This window comes from Hydractinia symbiolongicarpus, chromosome 13, assembly GCF_029227915.1.
Source record: "Hydractinia symbiolongicarpus strain clone_291-10 chromosome 13, HSymV2.1, whole genome shotgun sequence".
Lineage (NCBI taxonomy): Eukaryota > Metazoa > Cnidaria > Hydrozoa > Anthoathecata > Hydractiniidae > Hydractinia > Hydractinia symbiolongicarpus.
The window spans coordinates 11739736-11752179 of NC_079887.1; the positions used below are offsets into that span (position 1 = coordinate 11739736).

The following is a 12444-nucleotide window of genomic DNA, read 5'->3' on the forward strand; positions in this document are numbered from 1 at the left end:
TTTCTTATTTGTTGTTAATATTAGTTTAACCAGATTGCCAATTATGTATATTTTTCCTATGCCTACCTTCTGTGCATTTAGATGGTTTGTCCAAAGTGCAGCATTGAGAGATGTAATATTCAAGAAGTGCCTTGCAAGCGTTGTTACTGTGTGTTGTGTTATGAAGAAAGACAGGTATTTTTTTCCATGTTTGTCTTCTAATAGTTAACTTTATATGAGTCCGAACTACAAGCCCACCCATTTTATTACCATTTTGTTACTGTAAAGCGATGCTTTTATTAATAAATTGCTATATGTAGTAAAAGGGATAACAGATTAAATGAAAATGATGAGATAATAGTGTGAATTGTAGGAAATTTTAAATCAGATTTTTGTTGAGATTGTGGAATTGAAAAATACAGAAATGTTTTTGACATATGACTAATTCCAGCTATTGTCAAATAAAATTTTTTGACTTAAGTGAATGGTCAAGAAAATGGAAAGGGAGGAAAAAAATCTCTATTGCCATTTTTTGTGTGATGTTACATATTAAAGAAAATTTACAATTATTAATTTTGCATTCTTTTGTTTTTAATTTTACATTAATTTATTCCCCTAGTAAGGCAGATAAAGATATCAAAAGTCTGTAATTGTAGATTTATATTTTATCAGTGTGTGTTTTGTTATGCTCCTTGAGCAAAGTAAACAGTTGTTAAGCATAAAAATGCATTTGAAGAAGTTTTTCTTTTTTCTAACTGTAAACATGAACAAATTGACCAGAAATTCACCACACACTCAAAGCATGATTTTAGGAGATATAGGACTCGCACACCTAACCAGAGAACAAAAAATGTAACGCCTGGATACCATAAAAACAATTGAATGTGATTTGCTGCACACCTAACCTTTTCTAGTGGTAAAGACAAAACTGCAGGATGAGAAGTGAATACCTGGAAAATTTTAATTCAAAAAATTTATGTTAGTCCTTAATAAGCAGATTGAGATTTGCCCCAAAATAATCTCAAACTTTTATTAATAACGTCCAATCTACTTGTTCCAGCCAATGTATTTATAATTTTAATAACCTATTATTTATTCTTTTTTAACGGCGAAATATATCTTTTCCATCTAAATCAAAATTAAAAAATTTAAAAAATTCCTAATTTAATATTTTTTTTCAGCTTTGGAAACGCTCGGGAGCATGGTTTTATAATTCAATACCAAAATATATTATACCCAATACAGACTGTGCTGAAGCAAGTCGAAAGGTAATGCGTATTTTTCTAGCATGTCTAATTTTGGACAACCATCAAGTATTATGAAAAACAAAAATAGTTCTTTTTCAGTCAATTAGGATTTTGTGTCTATATGTCGTATAGCATTAAATTTCCAATGTAATCATTTCCAAATGAAATTTTATTATTTTTATTTAGTTTACGAAACAATACATTACTAGGTTTAGTTTGGGAAATTTTCCTAGCAAATCAAACTAGCACGAAAAAGTTAACTTAAAAAGAATAACTTTATAGAGCGTACTATACAAAATAGCACCAATTTTATGTAAAATGTTAGTTATTTTAACGAGAATTTCTGATTTACTGATTTTTTTTTGTAATAGGGCACATTAGTAAGACATTGCTCTGGTAGCTCAATCCAAGGATCAGATTCGATTGGTCGAGGTTCATCAATGATGCATTTAGGTAAACTTAACCAAAATTTTCTCTTATTTTGTGTATGCTGAATATGGCTACTGCACATATACACAAAGCCTTCTATAGAATATTGCAGGACCTGATCAGGGCAAGCCTGAAAAATTTATCTTAACTGAGTTGCTAAAGAATAGGTCTATGATTCGATAGTCTTTTTTATGCATGTATTTTGTGTTTTTGTCACTAATTAACTCCATAAATAACTATAAACCATACATCATTTTGTTTACATTTTTATGAGTGCTGTTTCTTTTATAATTGAGTATTTTTATACAATTGTCAAACGGGTGGCTAAATTAAAAAACAATGGGATATATTTCTCTTTTTTGTGATGTTCATGCGGTCAATGTACACAAAGTGATTTAATAAGAAAAATGGCAGAAATGTTGAACAACATGTAAAAAACATATTTTTATTATTTTGTACTACTTAACTTACCAATAAAATAGCGAGTAAAAATAAAGAAAGTGAAAAACCAAGGAAGAAAGATGAAGCCACCATATTGCACGTTCGATTTGTTATTGAAAGTTCCCAGTCTGTCTCATGATAACAAACTTTATCGTTCGAAGTTGGTAGTATGTTGTGGAAGAGGGACTCAAACATGAAAAAATATTGTTGTTGGTATGACAGATATTTATTTAGTTCAAAAAAGTTTAAACGAAGGTTATAAAACGCTGTTATTACTATAGTACGTAAAATATTCTTGGTTATCTCAAGTAAAAGATGTTATTTTTGATGTTTACTAAAAAGTACATTAAAACCTACTTATTTTCACCCTATACAGCCATGGAATATCTGTAAAAATGTTGTTAGAACAATATATAGATAGTTAGCCGTAAAATATAGTTTTTTATTTGATATTATAGTAGTTATCTTAGCAGATTTTAGGATTTAGAAATCTATATATATTTTTCTCTCGCTTACAATTTATTTTCTGGCTGCCATAAAATAGTTTCTTGTTCGCCCCTCCTTTAATGCTCCTTTCCCAGGAATTAATTTTGGAAGTTTTTGTCATTTTATGATAGTGTTTATATTATGGGTTTCTTTTTTTAAATTACGCTTTAAAGGAGAGTGATTTATAAAAACAGGTGCCTTATCATAGTAAGATCATTCTTGTTAGATGCTGTATAAGGAAGGCTTCACCTGTTTTGCATAATTTTTTAGTAAAACATTTGTAGCACAACTTCATATTTCATTAAATTCCAGGAGATAAAAACAAAAAAACACTACTTCTAATAAAGCAATAATTTTCATGCCAGGACATTAATTAATTGTGCTGAAACTACACCTCTTCTAGTGAAATAATTTAGAAGTACTGTTCCCATCAACCCACTTTTTTGCACTGGTTTTATCTTATTTAACTAATTGTCTTAACCTGGCAATATCAACTCTGAGTCGAAGATATGTAGAGAGATTTGTGGTTTTTAATGTGTCATGAGAGGCTTGTTGTCAATTATACAAACTATTTCTGCAACTTCTGCAACATATAAAAACCTGAATCTGTTCCTTTATTTGAAATCATTGTCTGAAATGCAATTGGTCTCTTTGTTACTCTTTGAAACTTTTTAGATTGTCAGCATATTAGAATATTGTTATGCTTTGAAAATTTTACCTATGCACCTTGAGATAAACCATCCAAGACTTGCATGTGTTGTATCAATGCAACAGATAATTTTACATCTAATAAGTTGTTTAACATTTTGAGTTTTTTGCATCTTTAAGACATTGTACTATCTAGATCTTTTTAAATGACATCATGGTATTCCGGTAAATAAGTAATGGTATATCATTCTATGCCACGTTGACTGATTTGTACAATTCAGTAATGAAGAAATTACACTCTCTTTGTAAGAATTCTGATAGTTTGATTTGTAGTGAATGTGCTGATCAGTGTGTGTTAGTTTACGACCTGAAACTGAAGTAATACCATTCTTGCATTTGACCGTGTCAAGAAAAGCGATGCTTCTATCTTGTTCAAGCTCAACAGTGAATTTGATTTGTCAGTGGAGGCCGTTGATTTTTTCATTGAACTCTTATGATGGGATTTTATTATTATAGCAAATATGTCGTCAACGAATCTTTTCCAAACCTTTGGACGTCTGTCTGATGTGACAAATGCTGTTGTCTAATGTGCTTCAATGTATATTTCGGAAACTACCGTTGATGCAGGACCTGCCATGGCAAATTTTTTTGTTTGAGTGTAAAAGTTGTTTTAAAAAAAATACTATGTTTTTGTCAATACAAGTTTAACCAAATGGAGGAAATCTGGTACTGGAATCTTTGTCTTTTTACCACATGCAGCATCGTTTTCAATAAGATCTTGATGATGTTCCTTTATGGGAACATTTGTGTAGAGTGATGTGTCATGAAATGATACCATACATTAGTCGTCTGCTATGTTTATTGCTCTGATGTATTCTGAGAATTCTTTTGAGTTCTTGCTATGGTCACTGGCTATAAATTTTTATAGGTTGTATAACGGTGTACCAGTGCACGACATTATTATTTGAATTAAATTTCCCTGTTTATAAATTGTTGGTAGTCCGTAAAATCGTGGTAGTGGTCCGTCACTAGGTTTCAGTCGATAATACTGTTTTTCATCGATGTATTATTTTTTTTTTAACTCCATTAAGATGTTCCTTCTTGTGATTTACCTAGCTTGTGTAGTAGATATCTGAATTTCGGCTTCAGTATTTCAAGTTCCCGCAAAGTCTTGCTAATTTCGCGAAAATTAATTCCCCTCAGGTTTACGTCAGTTGTTACTGTGGTTTCAAATAATTTATTTTTCAACAACGTGTTTTTTAAAGGCGCCCTTACAATACTGAAAATTTATATATATAAAAAAATAGAATCAAACAACAAGCATTACTGCGATTCTAGGCAAAAAAATAATTAATGTAAATATTTTTTAAAACAGGAAAAATCCAATTTTCGTGACTATCTCTAAAAGCGAGTTTTTTAATAATTTTTGTCAAATTATCAAAACTCCCATTTTTACAAATTATTTCCTGCAAATAATAATACCATCAAGGTAGATAGAGGCATACAAGTAAAATATACGTAGTTGTTTAGTCACGTGAATGTTAACAGTTTTTGTCTATAAACATGACGTCTCATCTTAACACTTCTATAACAATGTTTGGTGAAAACATCCTAAGGTATCATTTAAGCTTCAATTTAATAAAAAGTCAAATCCGCCTATAGCTTATAAAAAAGGACCTCATTTAAATATATATATATTTTTGTTTGCATTTCATTTTTTAAATTTACACTTCTCTTAGAATACTCTGAAAGTATCGATGATGCTAGTGATGACTCAGACATAGAGACTGCATCAGTAAAAGCGTTTGATATACCTGAAGATCAACGTTCTGTTACCTGGCATAACCAGATTGATGTCGATGAAGAAAGCATAGGGAGTGGAAAAAACAGATCGGCCAGTTATACGTCGCGATCAGGACGAGCTAGCAACATTAAAGGTAATCATAAAATTGTCGACCTGGACATGGGGTCCACTTGCTTAAATAAGCTAATAAAAACTTGCTTCAAAAAGTCTAAACAAATGGAAGAACTGGGAAAGGCCGGGATAGCAATATAAATTTAACATCAGTAACACGTTTGTGTTTGGATGGTACTGTCTGCTAATATTTTTTGCGGAGCTAAGCCAACGGGCGAAGTCTATTTGCCATTAAAGCGTGCGTAAATATTTCTTACTAGAAATTTTTTTCTTTTTTCTAAAAGTTAGTCAGTCGTCCACTTATTACTTTTAGTTAAGTTCCGCTTAAGACCTTCAGATGAAAAAGTATTTTTTCTACTGGCGTATTTCAAAGAAGATCTTTTTTTTAAAAAAATGATTGTCTGTTTGTCATTTTGCGTGCTGGTGCTGAAGTGACTTCTCGGCGCAAAATGTGCAAATCAAAATTGGAAATCGGAGACGGCGCTCCAATTTTCTTTTCTCGAAAAAGAGAAGAGGAAAAAACGCAAACAAGAAAAACTGCACATGAAAGTTATAAAGTTTTGTCATTTGAGCGGAGGGAAATAAAAGCAACGTGTATGCCGTTTTCATTGGCTGAATAAAATGATTTTAAAAACGATTTTAGGACAGAAGTGCCCTATTGTAAAAAAAAACCTTGTAGACCTGTAACCCGCCATAAAACCTTCAAGTAAACTTTTTCGCTTGCTAGCATAGAGAATCTGTTCTCGCTCTTGAAATCTTATATATATATTGATTTAGTAGGGTTCATTATCCTTAGCACGTATTGTCAGTAGAATAGTTTGATCGATGTCAATGAATGTTGCGGTAAAATGTTAGCCTAACAGAGCATATCAAATAAGCAGTGTAGTTTTTAAAGTAATTTTTGCTTCTTTAGAATGTTTCTATTCTTTCATTAGGACCTTCGTTTGAATTTTCATCACCCGATGATGAAGACGGCCCGTCAATGAGGAAACTCTCCAATGATGATCGATACACTAGTGAGTCCAGTCTACCCCAAGATCTCTCACCGATGTTGACCAGAAGTGGCCGTTCAGTTGATCGTAACTTATTGCACGGAAGTTCCTCATCTTTGGACGTCAAATCAGACAAAAAACATAAATTAGCTATCAGAAAACCATGGCGAAAAAAGAGTCGTGACCAGAGTGACGTCATGTCGGCGTCGCTTGAACAAAGTCCGACGTTGTCGCGTAAACTTCAGCAAAATGGCGTCAATAACAATACTGAGAGTGTAAGTAACAACAGTGAGGAACAAGACATAGATAGTATGTTTAAATCGTACGAGGAGAAGTCGAACGCAAACGGTGAAAAGAAAGAATATCACGGTAACAATTATTGTTTGTGTGTTCACACGTATAATGTACACCTTTAGATGTTTTTCTTTCTTGTTGTTTTTAAGCTTTTTGGGCGTTTTTTAAAGCTTAGTATGAAGTAATAACATTTTCGTGATTTAAACCTTTTCAAATGAGACCAGAGATTGTAATTCTAATACTTTAGGACTTGCAACTACGTACTGTCCGTGATCAACTATTTTTTCTATATATCTTATGCAGCGAATAAAGTAAATTTCTTTACATGTAATGCGTCATGACGTGTTTATATATTTATTTATTTGTTCTTCAGGCAAATACGGCATGATCGAGTTTACGCTGCAGTATGATCCCAATACACAAGAATTATTAGTCATTATTCAAAGGTGCAAGGTGTGTTACTAAAACCCAGTAAATTGAAAAAAACCTCACAAATCTCTTTGAAAATTGCAAAATTAAGGGAGATGTCCTATAAAATCTTTTTTTCTTGGCTTTCCAGCATGATTATTTAAACAATTACCATTAAACGTATAGCAACTTCTGCTTAAATCCTTAAGAATTTTTTAAAAGACCTTTAAATGGTGGGATGAGAATCATAAATTGATTTTGATAGAATAGACTTGTGAAATTCCACTTGACTATTATTTTTTTGTAGGGTTTAAAGGGCGAGAAAGGCAAGATACCGTCCGCGTATGTAAAAACATATTTACTACCAGAAGCAGCTAAGGTACAGTATGAAGTCCAATATTAGGTTATTAGCATTCCGCTCTCTTTTTGAAGTAGTTTCTGTAAAAACATACAGCTACTACTGCGAAACGGAAAGAGATCTCAAAAAACTACTTTTTCTAATGTTTTTTTCTGGAACAAGTTTCCAACTTGGTATTTTGGGTTTTTTCTAGGCTTCAAAAAAGCGAACAACCACGATAAAGAAGACCACTGACCCTGTGTTTGATGAAACACTTGTTTATTATGGAGTGGCTGAAACTGATGTACAAAGTAAAGGACTTCGGTATGATTCTAATTTCTAATTGAAAAAAATTTTTTAAGAGTTCTAAAGATCTCGTAAACGTAAATATAAAATTATTAAGAAAAATAAATAAAAACAACTTCTCACAGCAAGGTGATCGCTTTAATAAAAAGTATAAAATTGGTATGTTTGCTTTTTTCTCGTACAGAGAAGTTGGTTTAAAAGAACCCCCGTCTTAAACTTAAATTCATCCTCAGTTAAAAAATTATTACACTATGTACTCGCAATAAATTTATATATGAAACGATAAGATCATTTATAGGCGAAAGAATTACACGAGAGAATTGTAAATGTAGTCTTTCGCAAATAAATGTTCACTCGAGTAACAACCAAAAAAAAAATCGTTTTTATCCACGAAAATTTATCACGCTAGTGTTTTCGTCAAGGAGAATTTTATCATTTGAAATTCTTCTTAATTTTTTTCGTTATACTTGAATTTAAAGGGGGCGAGTCTTGCTTTTGTGTTCATTCAAAGGTATTTAACCTTTGTGGACAAACATCGTGCTCCTGATGAGTTCTAATTTTTAACCAGCTTCGTGTTGACATGTGTGAATAGTTTCATATTAAATTCCACTTGTAGGTTATCTGTGATGGATGAAACCAAAATAGGCGGCAGTTCTATCATTGGCGAGACATGCATCCCATTGAAAAATTTGACAACTCGACCAGTACAACAATTTCGAAGGATTTTGGATTCACGAAGTAATGTAAGTTGGCTTTTGTGTCATTGTTTTCCGGTTGGTGTATTCTCGTAACAGGCTCTCTAAGCAAGGTGTCACACTACAACGAACAAAGAAAGGGAAATGGACTCCTTCTTTTTATAATATTTTTGTTACACTTTTTTTTATAAAAAAGCACTTTCTTACCTTAGTCTGGACGTTCTTTGATAATTTTGTGTGTCAAAACACGGCCATTTTTAGGTTAAATTTTACTTAAAAGTAATACTCCAACAAATTGGTCCTAGTGGAAATCCGCCTTATCAGGAAGTGCTTTTTTAAGACTTGTTAGTAGTACCTGTGACTTGAGCCTTTAACCCTATTCTTTATTCGGGGGTTTCTTAATGTTGGGGGAAGGGGTAGCGCGCTATCCTCCCGTTGTAATTCTGAAAAGTTATTTAGTAGACACGTAATTTACCACAAGTGTTACCCAGACCTTAAGTAACAACATGGACAAAAAAATTGCTGTTGTCAGCATTTTTGCTAATTTTATCATCAAATTTGCTAAAATAGGTAAAAAATTAAAACTTGTATAGAATTTGCATAATTGCTTCGTATGTAGTCACACTTTTGTGACAAACAAAACAAAAATTTTGCCACAACTAGGTCCAAATTAATTGTCAGTAACTAAATATACATCCATCCTAATATAATTATAGGCGGAAATTTTGTTGAAAATTATGTTCTCTAACATTATTTCCTTATCGTTAAGTATGTTTTTTTAATCATTTTCTGTATAGGACGAGACATTATTTCTCGATTCAAAAAACACAAGTTCGAATCCGGGAAGAATCGAAATCGCATTGCATTATTTGTCAAAACAAGAAAAGTTAGTTGTAGAAATTATAAGATGTGCAGGCTTGAAGGCGCTTGATCAAAACGGATATTCTGATCCCTATGTTAAGTGGTGAGTCACTGTGGTTTTTACTACAGTCTTTTTAATTTCCATTATTATCTTGTTAGCCTCGATACCTTTCGTCGTACGTCGGATGTTTCGATTTTAACATTAGCGCTTCATTTCCTTAATACGCTTGGATAGACGGTTCCTAATACAAATAACGTATGAATACTAGTATGGTGACACGCATCAAACTTCCCTAATACTTTAATACCAATTTTAATAGCTTAATATTTTAATGCCACTTACTGATTGGTTAGTATTTTAATTCCAATTTCTGATTGGTTATCTTCTTCATAGTTACCTACTACCTGATCCACATAAACGAACGAAGCAAAAAACAGCTGTGAAAAAGAAAACCCTCAATCCTGAATTCAATGAGGTAGCGTGTTCTTAACATCTCTCCTTTCCATTTCTCTATCAACAATATTTTGAATGCTAAGTACTTTTTTTGCAATTCAAAGCCAACATTTAGTTTAAAGGAAATGGTAAAATAGGGCTAAAACAAAAAGAGCTGATAGTGTTAAATTGTTCTAATACTTTTGTTTAGGAGTTCTCGTATAAAATACCGCATGCTGAACTAGCAAAGAAGACATTACATGTATCTGTTTGGGATTATGATATGGGAAGAACAAACGATTTTATTGGTACAATTTTTTGTCACTTCCCTTTTTTATATTTAATTTTTATTTAATCTGTTCGAAAGAAAAGTAACCAAATTCATGTTTATTTTCAGGTGGTCTAACGCTTGGTATTGAATCCAGCGGTGAAGCACTACGTCACTGGTTCGAAACTCTGAAAACAGCTGATCGACGTGTTATTAAGTGGCACACCTTGAGTGAGACGTGTCCAGTTATTAATGAGTAACGAAATGTGGCGCACAACGTAGTTTGTGTTATTAGTGTTCTACAAAGTGTTTCATTTCATTGAAGACATAAAAAAACTTGTTAAACAACCTTTTTTGCGTCGGTCAGAAAGTCGACAAGTTCTATTAAGTTGCGTCACGCCGTCGATTTACTTTCTAACATTTTAAAAATCGTTTCTTCAAAAAAGTGATCTTGAAATTACAAGCATAACGTTGACCTTCACATCGGCAATTGTCACATTTTGACGTCAATTAAAAGGGCAGCTGTAGAAGTCACATCCATATATTTTTTGTTGTGTTTTTTTTTCTTAGCAATGCTTCTGTGTGCGTAGGTTCCTATTTGTTTTTTTGTTAAAACTATTTAATATATTTTTTGTCAAAGTATTTTATTTTATTATGATAGCGATTGATTTTTTTATAAGGTGTATAGTTTAAGAATTAAAATTGATTGTTTGATTTATTTTATCCACAACACTCTGTGTATCACGGCGTAACCATGCTTTTTATAAGAATGTGCTTTATAAGAATATTAGGCTGAGATTGCAGATTAAATGTACCCCCCTGGTTAGAATTTTTTCATTCTTATGAAATGTGTATAATACTAGACTCCCGGAATATTGCCAATCGTTTCTATCATATGTTCTTACATGTCGCTAGTTCTTATAACATGTACCTTACTTGTTGAACACAAAGTGGAGCGGAATTGTTTGACTAGAATACGTACATTTAATATACTTCGTAACTTTTAACCTGTTTTTGCGGGTTTTTTTTTTTTTTTTTGTATATCAACGTATTTTTTTAATACAAACGTATCCTTCACCTCTTTCGCGACTGAACCAGGAACCATGGTTTTTTGGCAGATGTAACTCTTGACAGACTCTAAAAAAACGTTTTCACAAAAAATAAAATTTTACCTACTTTTTACTACCAACCTCAAGATACAGCCGCTCAAAGATAGGTCAGAAGCGTTTTGCATACACTTTTTTAAGGGACTCCTCATTATTTGGACACGCACAAATGTATAATTTTTGTATAAAATATATTTCGGTGTAGATATTAATCATTGGGATGTACAATAAAACACAGTATTTGGTGTTGTCTCTTTCTTGCTATTATATTATTCTCTTCTGTCGGAAACCCCGAATTTGTATTAGTCTGAATCGGATTAGTTTTAGGTGAGACAAGGGAGTAATATTTGCGGAAGGAATGTTTCTGTCAATAAATGTTTTTTGGATATCTGTAAAATTTTAGTCTGGTAACTTGTTGAGAAGTTGTTGAGAAGATGAGATGTTCCAATTTATCGAATTTCTTTATTATCTGAAATTTTTACAGAAATCAAAAAGAAATGGAAATTCTTTTTGTCATTTCTTAAAACTAGTCGTTAGCCGTGGAAAAATCCACGGGTTCGCCAGTCCTTTTTATACCGCATTGCGTGCGTCTCGCTACCTGCGCAGCTAAGCTACCATTTTGCGTGACAGACAGACGGACGGACAGACGTATACGGGTATTATAATATAGATATATGTTCATTATTTTTAGAAAGGGAGCGGATTTGCAGTTCCCCTGTATCAACAAACTCCGCAAAACGATGAGCCAGGATTACAGGGATTTGCGAATGGATTTTTGACGTGGATGCGTTTTGTTATAAGCGTCGCCTGTAAAAATTACACAAAATTTTCGCATCTGTTTAACTTTATTATTATTAATTTATTGTTATGAAAAACAAATTTCTACTGGTGTGCTTCGTAACAATAAAATATTTCGTCAGTAAAGAAGAACACGACAAAATAATATTTTGATTTGATCAGCCATTCTGCTAACTGTTATTTTGTTTTGATATTTTTAGTTCCTGTCCCAAGAATGATAGCAATAATTTTTAACGTTAATATTCGATTGAAACGGAAACTTTTCTCAATCTGATCTCAGAAATAAGATAACTGAATCCGTGGGAAATCTACCTCTAACTTCTTCATTCTTTTGAGGAATTTTATTATCTTTGTAAGAAATTAACAGGTATGTTCAAAATCTTAGAACTGAGAACGCAGATTCTGGACTTCTGAAAATTTTCTTTTGGCGTTTACTAGCAAAATAGAAATGTTCGCAATTATTTTAGGTCAAAATTTTGATAATCGTTCATAGGGGTGCAAAAAAAACTTTATACATAGACAGCGGTCTTGAAATATTCCCATCATGCATCATTAATATATTGAGGATGTCTATCCAAAATATTTTGGTGGATGTTCGATATTTCAAATGATGGAAAATAACAAGACGACATAAAAATAGAGACAAAAGGGACTGTGAACGAGGTACGAGCAATAATGTGATCAAAGGTCCAGTTAGTCTAATAACCGATGCATCAAGAGTCCTGGTAATGCAGATTCTGATTTGGACGAAGACGAAAGACTAAATTATGATTGATTGTAAAAGATTTTTCGTGATTTTTA

General features: G+C 32.3%; 1 protein-coding gene across 2 annotated transcripts in view; it reads left to right on the top strand.

Moving 5' to 3' along the window:
* The window catches only part of LOC130624040 (synaptotagmin-17-like), a 68114-nt gene extending 57029 nt beyond the window's left edge, over positions 1 to 11085 (top strand). For both annotated transcript variants that reach the window (XM_057439608.1, XM_057439607.1), the window contains 13 exons: positions 82 to 174; positions 1161 to 1247; positions 1598 to 1679; positions 4970 to 5167; positions 6081 to 6506; positions 6805 to 6884; positions 7147 to 7218; positions 7391 to 7500; positions 8099 to 8225; positions 8975 to 9141; positions 9433 to 9514; positions 9683 to 9779; positions 9869 to 11085. In XM_057439608.1, the coding sequence (XP_057295591.1) occupies positions 82 to 174; positions 1161 to 1247; positions 1598 to 1679; positions 4970 to 5167; positions 6081 to 6506; positions 6805 to 6884; positions 7147 to 7218; positions 7391 to 7500; positions 8099 to 8225; positions 8975 to 9141; positions 9433 to 9514; positions 9683 to 9779; positions 9869 to 9999 (1752 nt within the window). In that variant the 3' untranslated portion in view covers positions 10000 to 11085. The remainder of the gene's footprint in view (positions 1 to 81; positions 175 to 1160; positions 1248 to 1597; positions 1680 to 4969; positions 5168 to 6080; positions 6507 to 6804; positions 6885 to 7146; positions 7219 to 7390; positions 7501 to 8098; positions 8226 to 8974; positions 9142 to 9432; positions 9515 to 9682; positions 9780 to 9868) is intronic.
* The last annotated feature ends 1359 nt before the right edge of the window (positions 11086 to 12444 follow it).